We start from the raw sequence: 17321 nt of genomic DNA, 5'->3' as shown, positions 1-17321 counted from the left end.
CCAGAATACAGGTAGCATACTCAACACTTAAAAAATGGAGGAGCTGATTAGAGGGAGACATAGGAAGAAAATCTGAAAAGGGACAGGGTACGAGAAACACGATCAAAGAATTAGAATTAGGTCAGAGAAACAGGATAAGGTGGCAAAAAAATGTACATACCTACTGAGTTGAAGCAACTTAGGCAAGAATTAAAAAGATAGGGTTGGAGAGAGAGAAAGAAAATTACAAAAGTGGTCGGGTGCAAGAAACACAGCCAACGATTACAAGAAGACAGACAGGGAGCCCGGTGGGAGGAAACTGCAGTGACGTAATATTGGATGGCTGCCGTGTGCCCTCAGAGCTGCTCTATAGCTCCCGCTTCTCAGCGAGACAGGATGACAAAATACAACAAAAACCTTGTAGGTGGACATACAGACAGAGAGATCGCTCACCAATGACCATCACAGGCGTAAACAGACTCAACTTAGGGAAATCCATTAAATTTATTGTCGATCAAAGTCAGAGTAGAATCAACAGAAATAAGACCAAATCTAAAAAGAACACCTTTTCCCCACCCCCTCTCCCTTTTCCTGGTCTCACCTTCACTGCTTACTGCTGTACATCGTAGCCCTGAGCAACGCAGGGTGACACGGGATGAGAGGTGCAGTCAGTTCATCGCATGTAGTCTCGGTCGCTACTTTGTCCTCCAACTCTTTTTATTGCTGCAGCCTAGGCTCTTCTCCACGGAGTCGCGGATTCTGCCAGGAGATGCCTCCGGCATCTCTCTGCACGGTCATGCCTTCCTTCAGGCACATCTTCCTGCTCTGCTGCGGGGTCCTCCATGCACTGCCAGACGACAGCCTGCCTGAGCGTGGTCATCACCACAGGCTGCAGGGAAACCTCTGCTCTGGCATCTGGAGTGCCCCCTGCCCAACCCACTTTTTCACTGACCTTGGCATCGGCAGGGCTGGTTCGCATTTTCTCTATCACAGCTTGCATGCAGCATTTTTTACCCGCTCTAAAACGTTCATCGCAGAGGCGCTACCGGTGTTGCTGACGGTCTCGGCTTTGACCCCCCGGCAGCAAAGGGGGTCTTGGAACTAGAAGTGGCTGTGTCCAGCGCGGAGGCAGCTCCCAGTGTCTTCTCACAGAACCCATCCCTGCAGCCCCTGCCCGGCCCTGCCACCACAGCTAACATAACCTTGCCACGTAACCCCAATACGACAGCAATCAGCCCCAGGACAGAGACGTGGGCTTGAGAAATAGGGCAAGGGAGCCACAGGGAGAGGCCCAGATGGAAAAACAATATCAATGGACTACAGGCCATACAGGAGGGAGTGGCAGGGAACCAGACTGACAGAGATGAACAAAAACAAAGAATATCGATCAATTCTGGGGCATAGGGGGAAGAATTAAAAAAAACAGACAGAGAGGTGGACAGAGAGAAACTGAGAAATACGAAAAAAAAAACCTCAATGATCTAAACAGGAAGAGACAGATTTAAAAATAGGGTCAGAGAGCCAAATGCAGACAAAATGAAAAAAACACAAGAGTGGGCTATGGGACAGAGTGGGGAAAAATTGAAACCTAGGGACTTGGAAGAAGTCTCTCTACAATACAGGACAGAGATAGAAGAATGAAAAAAACAGGGACATGGAGCCAAACAGGTAAAGGAGGTGGGGTGGAAATTGTAAAGTACTAAAGTGCAGACGGGGAGAAATTTAACAATTTGGGATAAGAATACAGACAGAGATAGAGAAAGACAAAAACAGTGTTGGGCTATAGGGCCAAAACAGAGGCTTAAAAAAAGAGGGACAGGTAACAGGACACAAGTGCAGACAGAGAAAAGAAAAAACAACAGAGAGTAGAACAACAGAAAGAGGTGGACTTGGAGAATTGGAGCAGGAGAGAGGCAGGGAAGCAAAAAAAAAAAAAAAACAGTGGTGAGAAAAAGAGAGGGTGCAGCCAGTGATGCTGAAAAGATATGACACAACCCCAGGCAGACGGGACTCCCCGCAGCTCCGAGAGCAGGTGCTGCTGCAAGAGTTTGATGGTTCGACTGTCTCTTTGTCCGTCTCTCTCTCCCCCTGCCATCCTCCTCTATACCTCTGATGACTTGACTGTCATACACCTAAGAAAACAGACATCTGTTTTCAGCATCTTACAGTGCTAACAACACAATGTGTTCAAGATTCAGAGCCTCACATGCATGTACCCTGCCACGCACTTCGGTGAGCGGAGTTGTTGAAGACTATGCTAAGAGCGATCGATCCTCTCCCGGAGAGGGGGATTGTCTCATATCTGCAGCAGGAGGCAGCTACTGCCAGGACTTACTTTATTTTATTCTTCAGCTGCTTTACCTTTTTCTGGTCTCTCCAGCTTCAGCTGCGGCAGCTCCCGTCCACAGCCAGTAAGTGTCCAGCCACGGTCCTGCCTTTTCGCCCGTGCCACCAGGACGATGAGGACAAATGCACCCCTGCAAACCTGAGCCAGATGCAGTCGACAATGTCCCCGGACAGGAACTGACAACCCCAGTCCTTAGTGCTGCCTCTGGGAGAGGGAAAAACCAACCGTTACCCACAGCGATGACTGTAGCTCTCCTCAGGCAGGAACGCCTCCTTCTGCAAGAGCTGCCAGAGACGCTGCTCTTTCCCTCAATTCATGCTAATGGCACCTGCATTTAGGGAGAATATCGCGTGTTTAGAGAGCGTTGAGGCCAGTGGTGCTGTTAAAACAGAGTTTAGAGCCATTCTGTAGCTACAGAACAGACTTCAGGGGAGAGGCTGGAGCTAGGTGCAGCTGCACGGGGTGAGCGTGGCTGAAGGAGTTTTGCCGAGTCAGCGAGGCACCCAGCACCTTTGCCAGGGGCTGGAACGTCTCTGGGTAATCGGAGGGCTGGAGGCAGCCCTATCCCACTTGTCTTCCCCTTTCCTCTCCACCAGCTCTCAGGAAATCACTAGAAGCTGGCCCGACAGTGCCGACTCCGACTCGCTGTCAGCCTGTTGCACCGGTGGATTGAAACCGTCCCGACGCTCTCAGGAAGACATGCCCCAAGCAGACCACGTCCTGAGGCTGCAGCCCCGCAGTGTACAGCGGCAGTGTAACAAGCCAGAGAAAAGGACAGAAAAAAGAGACACGCACAGATCAGAACAAAGAGAGGGAGAAAGAAAACACAAGTCTTGCGTGGACTGCAAGACGAGAAAAAAAGCCAGGGAGTAGTACAGAGGGGGATAATGGGACATTAAGCTACAAAACAGGACACAGCAAGGAATGACAGCACAGGACATATGGAGATATAGAAACCAAAAGTCAGAGGGAGGATGAAAGACACCATATGATAAAAAGGAAAAGGAAATAGGGCAGAGAGGGAGAAAGAAACATTAGAGAGCAGACAGAGGAGGAGAGTTGCAGGATCAAGGCAGAGAGATGAAAGAAGAAACAGAAAAAAATATTGCAGGGCAGGGGGGCAAAGAAAGACAGGAGAAAGGAGAGAGCAATATAGGAAACAGATGAGGCAGAGGGAACCAGACAACAGGATACTGGAAGAAAGAGACAGTGAGCAGGACACTGAGACAGCAAAGACCAAGACAGATAGAGCACAAGAAAAAACAAGGACAGAGAGATGAAGCAATAAATAATAAGGACAAGGAGTGACACAAACGATCGGGGCAAGTAAGAGACAAACAGGAATGAACGCAGGAACAGGGAGATATATAATGAAAAAAAAACAATGACAGTGAACAAGACGCAGGGATGGAGTTAGAATGATAAAACGTTAAAAAGAGAGATAGGAGGGTAGGGACACAGACCAGCACATACAGGCACAGAGAAGAAAATAAAGCCAGGGAACACACCGGAGAAATGAGGGAGGGTCGGGAAGGCGGGGAGGTGCAGGGGAAGGAAAAAAAAAAAGAAACCAAAACAAACAGATGCATATCAGGACAAAGAGATAGAAAAGGGAAAACCAGCAATGGGGTGCCATACACAGATGGAGGATTAAAAACACAAGAAAGAGGGAGAACTGCAAAACCACAAAAAGAAAAAGCAATAGTGGAAGAAGAGAAAGGGAAACAAACCAGGACAGAGAAAACAGAAACAAGAGAAGCAATACAGGGAAACAAACAGACAAAAAAAAGCGCAGCAGTGTGAGAAACAGAGGAGGCAAGGGGAGGGACAGAAAGGGCGCAGGACACAGAGAAGCGGATATGGGGCCCCAGGGGCCTGAAACTCACCACACCTCTCGCTGTCAGCCAATTCAGATGCTTCTTTCTCCTTCTCTCTTCCTTTCCTTTTCTGTAACTCCAGTCACTTGGCTGTCTGCCACCTAAAAGAAAAAGAGAGTATCTCACAGCTTTTCAGAGACAAGATGTCCTAGACACATGGCCTTGTTCACTCACGCACTACACATCCATTCCATGCTTTGCGTTACACATACAGACCCTGCGCTGCACACTGGAGGTCTAGGCTGCTGCACGCTACAGAGACAAATGCTTCATCACACGGAGAGGCAGCTGCCGGCCAGGTAGCCTTGGGTTTCTTCTTTTTTACCTTTCTCTGGCCTCGCCAGCTTCAGCAGCTCCTATCCAGAGCTAACAAGCGTTCCGCCTGTCCATCTTTGTGAAGTGCCACAGACAGTGATACTGGGCAGAGACAAACCACGCAAGCCTCAGGCGACCACAGTCAACAGCATTATCAAAGGAGGAAGCACGTCCTAAGCATGTCCTCTGGGAGAGCAAGTGAATCAGCAGCAAGCATTATAACCACAGATTGACAGGGCCCAAAGCCTCTCCTTCTGCAAGAGCATCTGGAGATGCCTCTCTTTCCATGGACTGCTGCTAACAGCACCTGCGTTAAGAGAGAATCCAACGCATTTGATTGCCAGCTTAGAGACTTCAGGACAGGGCTTGTGAGCAGCCCAGGGCTACAGGACAGGATTCAGGGGAGGTGCTGGAGCTGGGGGCAGCTGCACAGGGTGAGAGGCACTCAGGGAACCTCAGGTGGAGCTCTGCTGTGTTGGGGGAAGCACCTGGCATCTGTGCCTGCAGTGGGGTCCGCCTCCTTCCCCTCTTCCCTTCTCTCAGCTCTCGGGTAACTCCCCGGGGCTGCCCTCACCCGGCTCCAGCAGACCGGGACCCTGGCGTGGTGGGCACTTCGAAGCTTCCCCTTCCTGCCAGCCCCAGGCGGCCGGCGGGCAGGAGACAGCCCCGCACCGGCCAAAGGGCCTCCGCTCACCTCACTGCTGGCCCTGCCCCCACCCGCCCCCGGGAAGCGCCCCTGGCACACCGCCCTGCCGCTGCACTGGCGGAGGAGCTGCTCTGTCCCTGTGCAGGACTGGCACACCAGTTCTATGCTTTGCGCGCCGAGCGCCCGCCAGCAGCGTGCCCGTGGGGCGGCAGCAGCGTTTCGTTACCGGGAGGCAGCAACGAGCGCGGCGGCACCGCACCGCAGCACCGCATCGCCGGTACCGGCGACCGGCAGCGAGCAGCACGGCAGCGCCTGTGTGGCTCGCACCTGCAGTACCGGGTTTGCTTCGCCAGGCGGCAGCACTGAGCACGGGCGAGTGCCAAACCCCGCACGTGAAGCGCCCCGGAGTGTCTCTGTTCAGTCGGCTTGAAGCCCACGGAAAACGAGAACAAAACTACACCGGGGCCGCAGTAGCAGCACACGCTCCACATAAGCCCGAGAGCAATGCGGCGGCGTGGCAGCAAAAACTAAACCTACGTGCATGCACTGGCAAACACAGGATGGGTGCTCGGCCCTGTATGTGGAAAGACTACACCTCCCAGGATGCTCCGCGGAGCCATCATGGCGGACCGGATGCCTCTTGCCTCAGGACTTCAGCTCCCGGCATGCTCTGTGAAGCCATAACGGCCAACCGCAAGCCCTGTACCCCAGGACTACAGTTCCCAGCATGCCGCACAAAGCAGCCTTTCCTGTGGGGCACACCGTTACCCCTGCGGCGAGCGCCACTGCAGAGCCTCGCAACCCCCAGCGCGGACGCTGGCAGCCCCCACCGCTGACTGCAGCACGCCGCAGCACGGCCGCGCCCCCACCACTTTCTGTACCCGCACACAGACCGCGCCAGCCCGGCCGCTGCGCTCCTCGGGGCTTTTTCCGAGACCCGCCGGTCCATTGCCCGGCCCCGCTCACCTTCTCCATCGCTGCAGGCGCAGCCGCAGCCCGGCGGCGCTCGGGACCGCTCCACGCCCCCCGTGGCTCGCACTGGCCCCTCCACGGCCACCCGGCGCAGGGCAGCACCAGCCCCTCCAGCAGCACCCACCCCTTTACAGGGAGGGGCCGCCTCCATCACCCTCACTGCCCGCACCTGGGGCTCCTCCAGCCCCAGCCCACAGCTGGAGCCCGGCAGGAACTGGGGGCCATCGCCTGACCCCCACACTGCATCACCTCCTCCCCTGGGCTCCTCACCTCCCATGGCCCCGGGCAAAGGGAGCAGAAACGCAGCCATGAAGTCAAAGGAGACAGCGAGTGTTTATTCAGTCACGCACATAAGTCCGAGCAGCGAGTCTGCTCTGGAGCTTGCAGCCTCCGATCCCCTCTCCGTGTCACTGGAACGACTGCCAAGTCATTCCAGGAACCACGCTCGTTGGTTCGGCAGGGAACGTACGGTGGGTCGGCTGTGTCCTGGAGCGCTGGGCTGCCGGGCAGATTTGGAGGCTGCTAAAAACAAAGAGCAGGGTGCAGAACACTACAAGAGAAGAGAAGAGAGGTAGCTTGCAAGACAGAGGGGCGTAGTGAGAAAGCACGAGGCAGGAAACAGGATAGCGAGAGAAGGATGGGGACAGAGAAGGACAGGGAGCCAGACAGAGGTGGGCAAAGAAGCAGTGGAGAGAGGAAGAGAGGCAGCAGAAAGAGGGAGAGGGAGCGGGACAGAGACCAGCAAAGAAGGATGGGGAGCAGGATGGAGATGCAGGAAAAACCTGAGCTGGGCAGCATGACAGAGAGGGAGGTAAAGACAACTATGTGCAGGAAGCCAAAGCAAGAGAGATGGAGAAAACTAAAACCATAACAAGAACAGGGCAGAAAGGGAGGAATGAAACAACAGTGAAACAACAGTGAAAGGGACCTGGCACATCAAAGGTTGGACAGAAGAGGTGACAGCAAGGGGACAACACAAAACAAACCATACAGCTGCATGCTTAGATGGCAGAGAGGGAAGAATTAAGAAATAGGGACAAGGAGCCTGAAAAAAAGAGAGAGCTGGAGAACAAACAGTATAGCAACGCATACAGAAAGAACAGGGGCAGAACTGTAAATCAGGTGCATCAGGGAGCCAGAGACAGCAAGCTGGATAAAGGAGAAACGCAGCAGGCTAGAGGGCACAGAGGGAGGAAATGGAAAACCAGAGACTGGGAGCTGGACAGAGAGAGAGGCAGAAATTAAATGGGCAAGTGCGACAGGCCACAGGGCAGAGAGGGAGCAAAGGATAAACAGGGACAGAGGACCAGGCAGAACACAATGTGAAATAATAGGAACATGACCGGCCTACAGGGAAGAGGGAAGAATTGAAAAACGGGGACTGGGAAGCTAGACAGAGTGACATGGAGAAACAAAAAAATATCAGTGACGGCTTACAAGACAGATAGGGAGCCGCAGGCAGAGAGAGATGGAGGGGAAACAATCAAATAGCGTGCAGCTGCAAGACAGAGAATGTAGAATTTAAACTGAGCATTACAAGCAGGTGGGCTAGCTTTGTGGATTTAGCCCCTAGCACCCATCTCTGTGCAGAAATTACAGAAATAAATACCTCTGCTCCGTGCGTAAGCCTGGCGTACCGCGCACTGGGTAAACAAACCCAGATTTGGGACAGCAAGAGGGATAGGGAGCAGGACAGAGAGATGGAATGGGAAAGGAAAAAATGCTGGGAGGCTGAACAAAGGCAAAGAGAAACAAAGACAGAAAGCAGGGCACGGGAATGGAAGCAAAATAAAAAAGCAATGGCCTGCAGGACCGAGACGGAGAAATTAGAAAACAATCATGGGAAGCAGCACAGAATGACAGAGAGAGAATAAAAGGACAGAGAGCAGGACAGCTCTGGAGGAAAAATCAACTGTGATGGGCAGTGGGAGAGAGATACCAAAAAAGAAAAAAAATAGTGAGGGAAAGAGAAAGGAAAGAAGAGACACCCGGCTGTACAGTTAGAAAAGACAGGAGAGCAAATGGGACAGAGAAAGAAACAAACAGACAATAAAGTGGAAGGAATCAGAAGAAAAGGACAAAAAGAGGAAAAAGTAGGAGTGAGATCGGGACAAAATAGGGGGGAAAAAAATACTGACCAAGGAAAAGAGACAGAAAGAGGAACAAGGGAGAAGGCAGAGAAAAAAAAACGGCAGCAACCGGATGGAGATGGGTGTGGAAAAAAAACCTTGGATAGACAGCAGGACAGAGAAGAACATGAATATGAGCAAGGATCGGGACAAAGGGATATAGCAAGAAACAACAAGACAGGGAGCAAGACAGACTGACAGAAAAAAAAAAAAAAATTGAAAGAGAGAGATCATGCACTTGTGAGAGCCACAGGGGTTGGAGAGATAAAGATAGATCTTGAAAGAGCTACAAAGGCATATCAACTTAATAAAAAGGGCCAGGGAACAGCATGAAGGTCCAGAGACAGCAAGAGATGAACAGGATGGAGTGAGAGGCAGAATGGAAGAAAAACAGCAACGCCAAGCAAGACAAAGGGATAAAGCAAGAAAGGGAAGAAATGAGAGAGACAGGAAGGCAGGGACTCAGAAAGGCACGTACAGGCACAGGGAGGACACAAACCCCAGAAAACAGACCAGAGAAACTGCAAAGAAAAAAAGAGAAGGATGCAGAACGGCACAAAGGGAAATACAAGGAAAAAACAGTGATGGGCTGCAGGACAAAGCCAGAGGGTGGAAAAAAGGAAGGAGAGAGGGGAGAACAAGAGCCCAGATAGAAAAAGAAAGGGTGCTGTACAAGAAGAGAGAGAAGGGGAAAGAGAAAGACAGAGAAAAACAGAAAAATGGAAAAAGATGAGAGATACAGGGAAGTCAAGAAAATCACAGCAGCGTGAGAAAGAAAAAGGGAAAGAGAGGCAGCTGGGGGAGGGCCAAGGAGGCCCTGGGATGGAGAGGAGGGGAGAAGGGGCCCCGAGGGCCCGGGACTCACCGCAGCTCTCAGCGCTCCAGGGAGAGTTTGCCAGTTCAGACCCTTCTTTCTCTGCTCTTCCCTTCCTCTTCTGTCACTCCAGTTGCTTGACTGTCCCCAACCTAAGAAAAGAGGGGGATGCGTTACAGCTCTTAGGAGACAAAGCTCCCTAGAAACGTAGCCTCGCTCACCCAGTACTTGACCGTGCCCCCTTTTTAAATTACGTGTACAGACCCTGCGGCGCTCTTTGGCAATCTAGCCTGCTGCGGCCTTCAAAACGGGATCTTCCTCACCCAGAGAGGCAGGCTGTCTCTTGCACGGAGTGGGAGGCAGCTGCCGGTCAGACGGCCTTCAGTTACGTCTTCCAGAATACCGATCCACAGTGACAGGTGGCTGCCTTCATCCGACCGGACTGCGCACCAGCTTGCGGCTTTGCCACCCCCTTGCCCTTGAGAGAGTGGCTACCTGGAGCGGCTCCACAACCACTGCTGCCCAAAACAGCAGAGGAAAAGGCACTAAAAAGCAACAACAAAGAACAAAGACAAACTGTCAAGACACTAGGAATGACATCAACAGCCTAAAGCATCAGCCAGGCAGGGCTTGCAGCTGACCTTGTGCCGCGGTTTAACCCCAGCCAGCAACTGTGCTCGCTCACTGCCCCCGACCCTGTGGGATGGGGAGAGACTCAGAAAGGTCAACGTGACAACTCTTGGGTCTTGAGATAAAAACAGTTTAATATTAAGGAAGAAAACAACCACCACTGGTAAGGAAAAGCGGAACAAAAAAAAAAAATACAGCAAAAGAAAACCCAAGACATGCAACTGATACAAATGAACACACTTGTAAGTTTCTAATGAAAACATTTAGAGTGTTTTCATTTTAGAATGGAAACAATCTCCATAAAAGTTGGGGGTAGGGGGCACTGGGCAAGTTGGGGAACACAGGCAGCACCCCGAGGATCCTGAGGCAGAGGGGTCATGGGGAGGCAGTGCCAAAAAGGGGGGCGTCGAACAGGGCTGGAGCCGTGGGAATGGGGGACACAAAACCAGAGTGCAGGGCATGCAACAGGCAAAACACAGAAAAAAAAAAAAAGAAAAAAAAAAAACAGGTGGGGAAAACTTTGCACAGGGGGATGTTTTAGTGAAAAGCATTTGGGAGGGCAGAGAAACACACAGAGCAGGACGGCGGGGACAGATACGAGGTAGAGATCAACGTGCAAGGGCAGGGGGTATGTGTGGGTAGAAAGGTGCATAGGAGAGACGTGCATAGGGATGACCTACGGCAGGGGGTCCACGCAAGATAACGCACAGCAGATAACTCACCTGGCATAACCTGCACGAGATGACCCATGCCAGACAACGTACCCACAACATGTAATCCCCAGCCATAACCCCTCTGTCTCCCACTGGATCACACCAACTTGCCCTAAATCGGGTGGCTTTTTTTTTTTTCCCTTGTCCACAATATACAAATTACTTTTCCATACGCATAACATGCACAACAAACTTCATTTCATCTTTGTTATTTGTGTCTAAATATTTAGCTGAAAGGCTATAGAAGTAAAATCACCACATTCTTAATGTCAACTGTAAAGTCCATGCTACAAGTCTCTGAGGAAAAATGCAGTCACGCATTGTAGACGTACCTTGTACTTGCAGACCTCTACGGCTCCTTTCCATCTGTCTCATACTGTCATGGCCAAAGAAAGAGCGACCACGGTGAAATGCTGGCAGCAGACATTCAGCAGATAGGGGGGAAAAAACCCTTTAGCATTAAGCTAGGTAGGCATCTAAAGCTTTCTTTTTTGGGGAAGGTGTGCCAAGACTACAACCGACTGGAGAAAAAACTATCTTGCAGCACCTTTGATACAGCTGTTGATATCAACCCCTAGAGCTTTTGCATTCTTCACAAAATCGTGCGGTTTTTTTGACTCAGTGGCACCTTCAGTTTCACTAGATTCACTTTCCTACATACAGGCAGGGGACAGACACAGACACCTACATCCATTTTGCCAAACCTAGATTCAGCCGAGACTTCCTCGTTTGATACAGCCCAAGTAGAATATTTATGTTAAAGACTACAGCAACTGATCTGACTTTCTGAAATGCCTCGCTGCCAAAAAAAAAAAAAAAAAAAAAAGAAAGACACAAAAAGGAGCAGTTTTTTGCATGCCATTTCTACAGTCAAGATCATCTAAAACTGCAGTTGTGCCACCAAAGCTGCTTAGGGTCCCCTCTCAGCTTTAGACCATCCTTAGATTTAACAGGGATATGCTCAATCCCAGAAATAGCCATTTGGAACATCTAGCCAAACATTTGGCAATAAGACTTTTGAAGCGTTCGGCATGAAAATCTTTGCTAATTTGGTATTTGCTTCCTGTTACAGTAGTTCTTCCTTCAGAAATTCTACCTGGAGACAAGTTATTCAGTACCGGTTCCAGCATTTACCTTCCTACTATTACCAGCACATTCACGCAGCCAAGTAACTTAATTGCTCTTCTAAAATTATCCAGATGACAATAACAGCCATGAGAGAGGATTGAAATAAGGAGAGTTCAGGCAGCACCAGAACTCTGTGGGCTGTCACCAGTCAACATTGCACTTTTTTTTAAAAGACCACCCAACCCACACAAAACATCTAATGACTGTTTTTCTTTGTTTGGTTTCTTTTTTTCTTTAGGGCTCATCTCTATCTCAGCATATTGTGTAGTCAGAGCATGAAGTGCATGTGATCTGTATCCCAATGACATATACATGTGTTCTGGTTTTGTTTAGTGAGGGGGGGCCTAAGGTGGTGGCTTCTGTAGGAAACTGCTAGAAGTCGCCCCCCTTTGTTTAGTGGACTCAGCCGAACCTACGGCAGACCCGCTGCTGGCCAGGGCCAAGCCAATTGGTAGCAGAATGTCCGGTGATAACACCTCTCCAATAACATATTTAAGAAGGGGAAAACAGGGGAAAAAAAAAAAAAAAAAAAAAAAAAAAGAAGAAGATGTGAAGCAGCTGAGTAGGGGCAGAGAGGGGGAGGCACAAGCCTTGTGGGCCTTGCAGGCCTCACCCTCTGGTGTCCCGCTGGGCAACCGACTGGGCCCAACTCGGCCCGGCCTGGCTGCAAGAAGTAGAGAGGAGATGAGATGTGAATAAGATGTAAAAAGGATCCTGAGAGGCGTCTGCCAGCCTGTTGTGAAGAGGTCAGTTCAGAAGGAGGGGGAGGAGTAATGCGGCTCCTGGCCAAGATTCCCCTGCAGCCTGTGGTGACAACCATGGTGGAGCAGGTTGTCCCCCTGCAGCCCATGGAGGACCCCACACCACACCAGGCAGATGCCTGAAGGCAGCTGTGGCCCATGGAGGGCCCGCTGGGACAGCTGTTCTAGAGGGACTGCACCCCGTGGAAGAGATGACCCACGCTGGAGCAGTTTCACAAAGGACTGTGGCCCGTGGGAGGGACCCCACGATGGAGCAGAGGAGGAATGCGAGGAGTTCTTTCCCTGACGATGACGCAGCAGCGTAAAACAACGCGTGATGAACTGACTGCAGCCCCAATTCCCTCTTCCCCCCTGTGCCACTCGGGAGGGGAAGGTGGTAGAGATAATGTTAAGCCCAGGAAGAGGGAGGGGTGGGGGGAAGTTATCTTGTTCCCTTTCTCATTCTCCTGCTAGTTTTAGAAATAAATGAATACTTTTCCCCAAGTCGAGTCTGTTTTGCCCGTGACGGTAACTTTAAGGATCTTCTCCCCGTCCTTATCTCAAACCTCGAGCCGTTTTCCTTACATCATCTCCCCCTATTCTCTCGGAGGGTGGGGGGAGCGAGAGAGAGAAACTGCGTAGTCTGGGCTCGATCGGGGCTGAACTACGACAACATGTCAACAACTAATGCTCAGACCTGCAAAATGGGTGTCGCCTATGTGATTTTAATCATCACAACTCAATTATATTGACCAACACATTTGTGAGGAAGCTAACATTTAAACGTTATGTCGGGGGGGGGAGGGGTAACCAAAACTTGGGAATGAGGGATGCTCTCTTAACTGCAATTTTCACCAGCTTTTCCACACTGGCAGCAAATGGAATCAACCATGCAGAATTTTCTGCATGTGACACAGAAAGTGACAATGGAGAAAGAGAAGGCAAACACCTAACCTGCTTGTCACACGCAGCCAGCGGGGAAAAGACAATGGAGGATTGTGCCAGCAGGGCCATCCTGGCCTTGTATCCCGGAAGCTCTGACCGGCCGGTTTCTCTCCCCTTTACCACCTACCAGGGGAACACTGATGTCCTGTGCTGCTGCCTCGCCCGTGTCCCCTTGAAGCGGGGCTGCCCCACGAGACCCAGGGGACCCCCACCTCACTTTCTGCCCTTGGGAACGGGAATGGGAGACACGCTCCACACACAGACAGAAGGATGACTCACCTCCCTGCTGCTCACAGGTGCCCGTTGGGGACAGCCCTGTCTGTGCCTGGCCTCTGGGGGCATGGTCCAGCCAACAGACACTCCAGCTAATTGCAGCTCCTGCTCATTAAGACTGCTGGTAATTTTGGCTGTGGCTCATGCATGCTTCAAGCAGCAGACCACCTGTCTGGGTCCAGCTCCCGCTTGCCACAGTTCTGGCTAACGGAAGCCCCGGCTCTGCACTGAAGCTCCGGTTGATTTCAGCTCCTGCTCCTTACCAGCTCCAGCTATTTGCAACAGCCTGGGCTTTTGACAAGGTCATAAGCGAATCGCTGTCATAACTTCAGTACTACTATTAAAGGTCATAGCTGTACATTGCATGAGTATTAAATAGTTTGTAGGATTAATTACTTAATAACTATTCTAGGCAGCATAGAAGAAAGAGCTGGACTCAAAGGAGGACATGGGGGACCTGAAAAGCACCCTTCCACCGAGAAACCACCTCAGACATCAAGCTCGGTCTGGCATGTGCCGGCCTCCTGACCTGTGAGGTCCGATACAACCAGGCTCCCACCTCCAGAGAGGGGCTGCAGACCCTGCCCACTCCCTGCTGTCCCCTGCAGCCCCCAGCGCTCTCCCACTTCCCTGCGCAAACAGCCACCCTGGCTGGTGCTTTTGGACCCCATGCCAGCTCACTTAGTGCCTGTTTCTGAGCCCAAAAACCTAGCTTCTGAGCCTGTTCTCAAGCACCAGAAGTGCAGGAATGGACCTTGTGTTTCTAAGCCCAAAGCCAGACAACCCAATCTCTTTCTGAGCCCCAAGATGCGCCACACAAATTAGTTTTCAAGCCTCAGGAACAGAAGTCTCAGTCTCCACTTTCAGGCCCCAAACCAGCTCGCCCTTGTTGCCGCGCGACAACGAACCGACCCCCTCTACCGGGATCCCATCCCGGGGAGAGAGACACAGACACGGATGCCGTAGAGTCAGCTCTCAATTTACTGCTGCGTCGCATCGCAATATATACCCGTACGCCTGCTACGCAAGCCCGTACACCCACTACGCACACGAACGCACCCGCCCCCTACGCCCCCGTACCCATCTGTGCCTAGCACGAGGCATTGCGTCAGCAAGCGCACAAATCATTGCGGTCCATTCTTCCTGTGTACGTGCAGCCCCGCTCGTAGCCTTGTTGCTGCCTTGCAGGGCCCCACACGCCCTGGCTGTCTTCTGACTCCCTCTGCAGTCCCCATCTGCGATGCTGAGGAGCGGGGAAGGGTGCAGCCATCACAGAGCCCTGACCCCCAGGGCCTGACATGCAGCTTTGGGAGTGCTTGGGAACCACAAAAAAAAAAAAAAAAACCAAAACTAAAAAAAGGGCCCAATGGGCGCTATGTCAAGGTGCTATCTCACATCACTCATAGGTTCAGCCCTTAAAATTAAAAAAAACAAAAAAAAAAACAAACAAAAAAAAAACCACCACAAAACCAAAACCACACACTACCATAATTTAGTCATATAGCCACAAGGCACAACTTCCCTATAATAAAACACACGAGCCTAGCTTCTTACCTCCCTCTGCTTACCTTTCCTCCATCGCCCTGCACGGCTCATCCCTCTGCGTCTGTAGGAACATTAATATCAAAAAACAGATTAAAAATTCCAGACACCTTGTTTCAATTTAGGAATATCATCTACGCCTAACAACAGACTGCCATTAAACACCATAGAGAATCCAGATATTAAGCCCTACACATACAAACTTGAAAAACTCTGAGATTCCATCCTCTCAACTAGTACTCTAGCTGCCTCTCCCAGAGGGCTCCTATCATCCCCTCGTCTCCTGCAAAATGCTAAAGAAACCACTCTCCTCACCTGCTGACGACACTCGCTTCATCCGACGTGACCATACCATCTTTGCCTCAACCGTCTAGGCATATCACCATATTAACCACAGACTCTTATCGCTCTTCCGCCTCACCCTGACTCTATACCTCCGGGCAGGGCGGCTCCAAGCCAAACACACACATGGACAGAGTGACACTACACGGAACACTGTGAATTAGGGGCCTCAAAGATTAGAGAAAACTCTGGGCCCGAAAGATGACGCCCAGACAGAAGATGCCGTTAGAGAATAAGACCTGCGGGACTGGGATGGCAATAAGAGAGGAGGCTGTCTTGCAGCGCTAGAGAAAGAACAGAATGTCATGGCCCGGTACAAGACATTACTCTCAAACCTGAGAGGGCGCATGCATGCGCAAGAAGCCTGGCTTCAAGACCTAAAAACAAAAGAATGCAGGGAAGAATTCCCAGTCCATAAAAAACTGATGGCTGGAGAGCAGAGTTGCTCACACAGTTAAGAAGGACACCAGAAAAGAGGATTGTCCCTAAACTTCCAAGACGCAAGAATGATCCACTTATTATGCTTTGTGTTACAAGAGAAGAAGGGCCCGATCGGGACCCACCGTGAGTACTGCCATTTGAGGTGCCAGCCGTGCTCCTTGAGCAAAAGGAGGACATTGAGACTCAAGGAAGGTCTAAAAGACAGAAGAATAACCACACGAATGACACAGACACAAACACAGGCTGGAACTGCCCTGTCCGGTACATAGTAGCATCACGCTGAACAGTAACCCGTCTCCTTTACCTGCTGAAAGGGACTGTTCCTGGACAGGCCTTCCGCTCCACACCAGCTATAAAACCCCTTCCTGCAATTCCTAACCTCGCCATCTCCCTCCCCCAACACCTCTCCAGCACCCTGCCTCAACTTAACTTTCAGAGGGCCGGGAGCCTAATTCAATCCTCGACAAAACCAACTCCGGTCAATCCACTGGATTATTCCTGCAGTCGCCAGGTCCTACTTCATCATCTGTAAAACAGAACCAAAAAAAAAAAAAACCCTCACACCAGTCAGCATCACAACACAGACATTGCCCAAAACCAGCCTCACCTCAGACACGTCACAGCGTTCCAAGTGCCTGCTCTGCATCAATTCCAGAGTCAGATGCGGCGCCTGTCCTTGCTCGTGGCACCTAAGAACACAAGACACGCAAAATTACCATTGCACTTGCAAGATATCAGCAACCCGATGCTCCTCCTCTCTGCTACCCGACCTGCTTCAGCGGCTCACGGACTTCTACAGGCATCCCGCACGCAACCTGCAAAACGAAAAAGAAACAAACATTACAGAGTTGCCATGTAACACTTTGCTCTTAAACACCAACCTGGCTTGCAACCGCCTCACCTTCTGGGACTGCTCATCCGCACACTTCATCGCCCCTCCGAGCCTGAGAGTGGCACCTATGAAAACCCAAGCAAAACGAGACATGCTGAGATACCACCCAAAACCTCAGTCTGTCAGCACCTATGCCCACTCTCCGGCTCCTTTACCTTGACAGCTCGCCCACCTAGGATCCATCATTTCGAGTTGTCACATTGAGGCTGGCACACCTGCAAATCCCAAACAACACGGGTTGATTAAAACTTCACCAACCACACAACACCTGAAAAATAACCGCTATTTCAGCCCACCAGTCACCGCTCACCTTGCCCAACTCAACTCCGGTGCCCATCTCTCACAGTGCTCATTGTTTCACACTGTCAAATTTTAAAATAATAAAAATACTATAATTTAGTCCTATAACCACCCATCACTCATTCCCTCCAATACCACACACCAACCCACCTCTTTACTGCGCTCTGCTCACCTCTCCCCCATCACCCTTTAGCACACGACTCGTCCCTCTGCATCTATAGAAACATTAATATCAAACAAGTCAACCTCATGCAAAGCAATAACTTAAGAATTCCAGAGGGCTCCTTGTGGTTCAG

The 17321-nt window shown here is 51.0% G+C and overlaps 1 protein-coding gene and 1 long non-coding RNA gene across 8 annotated transcripts; both read right to left on the bottom strand.

Moving 5' to 3' along the window:
* Positions 1-6450: 6450 nt before the first annotated feature.
* LOC147598566 (uncharacterized) lies at positions 6451-15897 on the bottom strand. Of its 3 annotated transcripts, XM_086761553.1 has the most exons (8): positions 15366-15897; positions 15077-15114; positions 14589-14823; positions 10755-10835; positions 9721-9775; positions 9344-9624; positions 9131-9231; positions 6451-6686 (listed from the first exon to the last, which is right to left on the bottom strand). In XM_086761553.1, exons 3-6 carry the CDS (start codon positions 14590-14592, stop codon positions 9465-9467), a joined length of 300 nt encoding a protein of 99 aa, XP_086617679.1. In that variant the 5' UTR covers positions 14593-14823; positions 15077-15114; positions 15366-15897; the 3' UTR covers positions 6451-6686; positions 9131-9231; positions 9344-9464. The 3 variants fall into 3 exon arrangements, 2 of the variants coding, with proteins under 2 accessions (XP_086617679.1, XP_086617678.1); XR_015260433.1 differs by having other exon boundaries at positions 9721-10835; positions 15063-15114; XM_086761552.1 differs by lacking the exon at positions 14589-14823.
* A 97-nt stretch (positions 15898-15994) lies between these two features.
* Positions 15995-16939, bottom strand: LOC147598565 (uncharacterized). Of its 5 annotated transcripts, none has more exons than XR_015260443.1 (5): positions 16898-16938; positions 16735-16790; positions 16599-16648; positions 16441-16522; positions 15995-16347 (listed from the first exon to the last, which is right to left on the bottom strand). It is a non-coding gene; the product is annotated as an uncharacterized LOC147598565 (long non-coding RNA). The 5 variants fall into 5 exon arrangements; XR_015260442.1 differs by having other exon boundaries at positions 15995-16359; positions 16881-16930; XR_015260441.1 differs by having other exon boundaries at positions 16881-16930.
* Between the last annotated feature and the right edge of the window lie 382 nt (positions 16940-17321).

The sequence above is a fragment of the Chlamydotis macqueenii genome, chromosome 17, assembly GCF_036417535.1.
Source record: "Chlamydotis macqueenii isolate bChlMac1 chromosome 17, bChlMac1.mat, whole genome shotgun sequence".
Taxonomy (NCBI): Eukaryota; Metazoa; Chordata; class Aves; order Otidiformes; family Otididae; genus Chlamydotis; species Chlamydotis macqueenii.
Note: the sequence above shows the minus strand (reverse complement) of the source record. Positions and strands in the feature narration are given on the sequence as shown.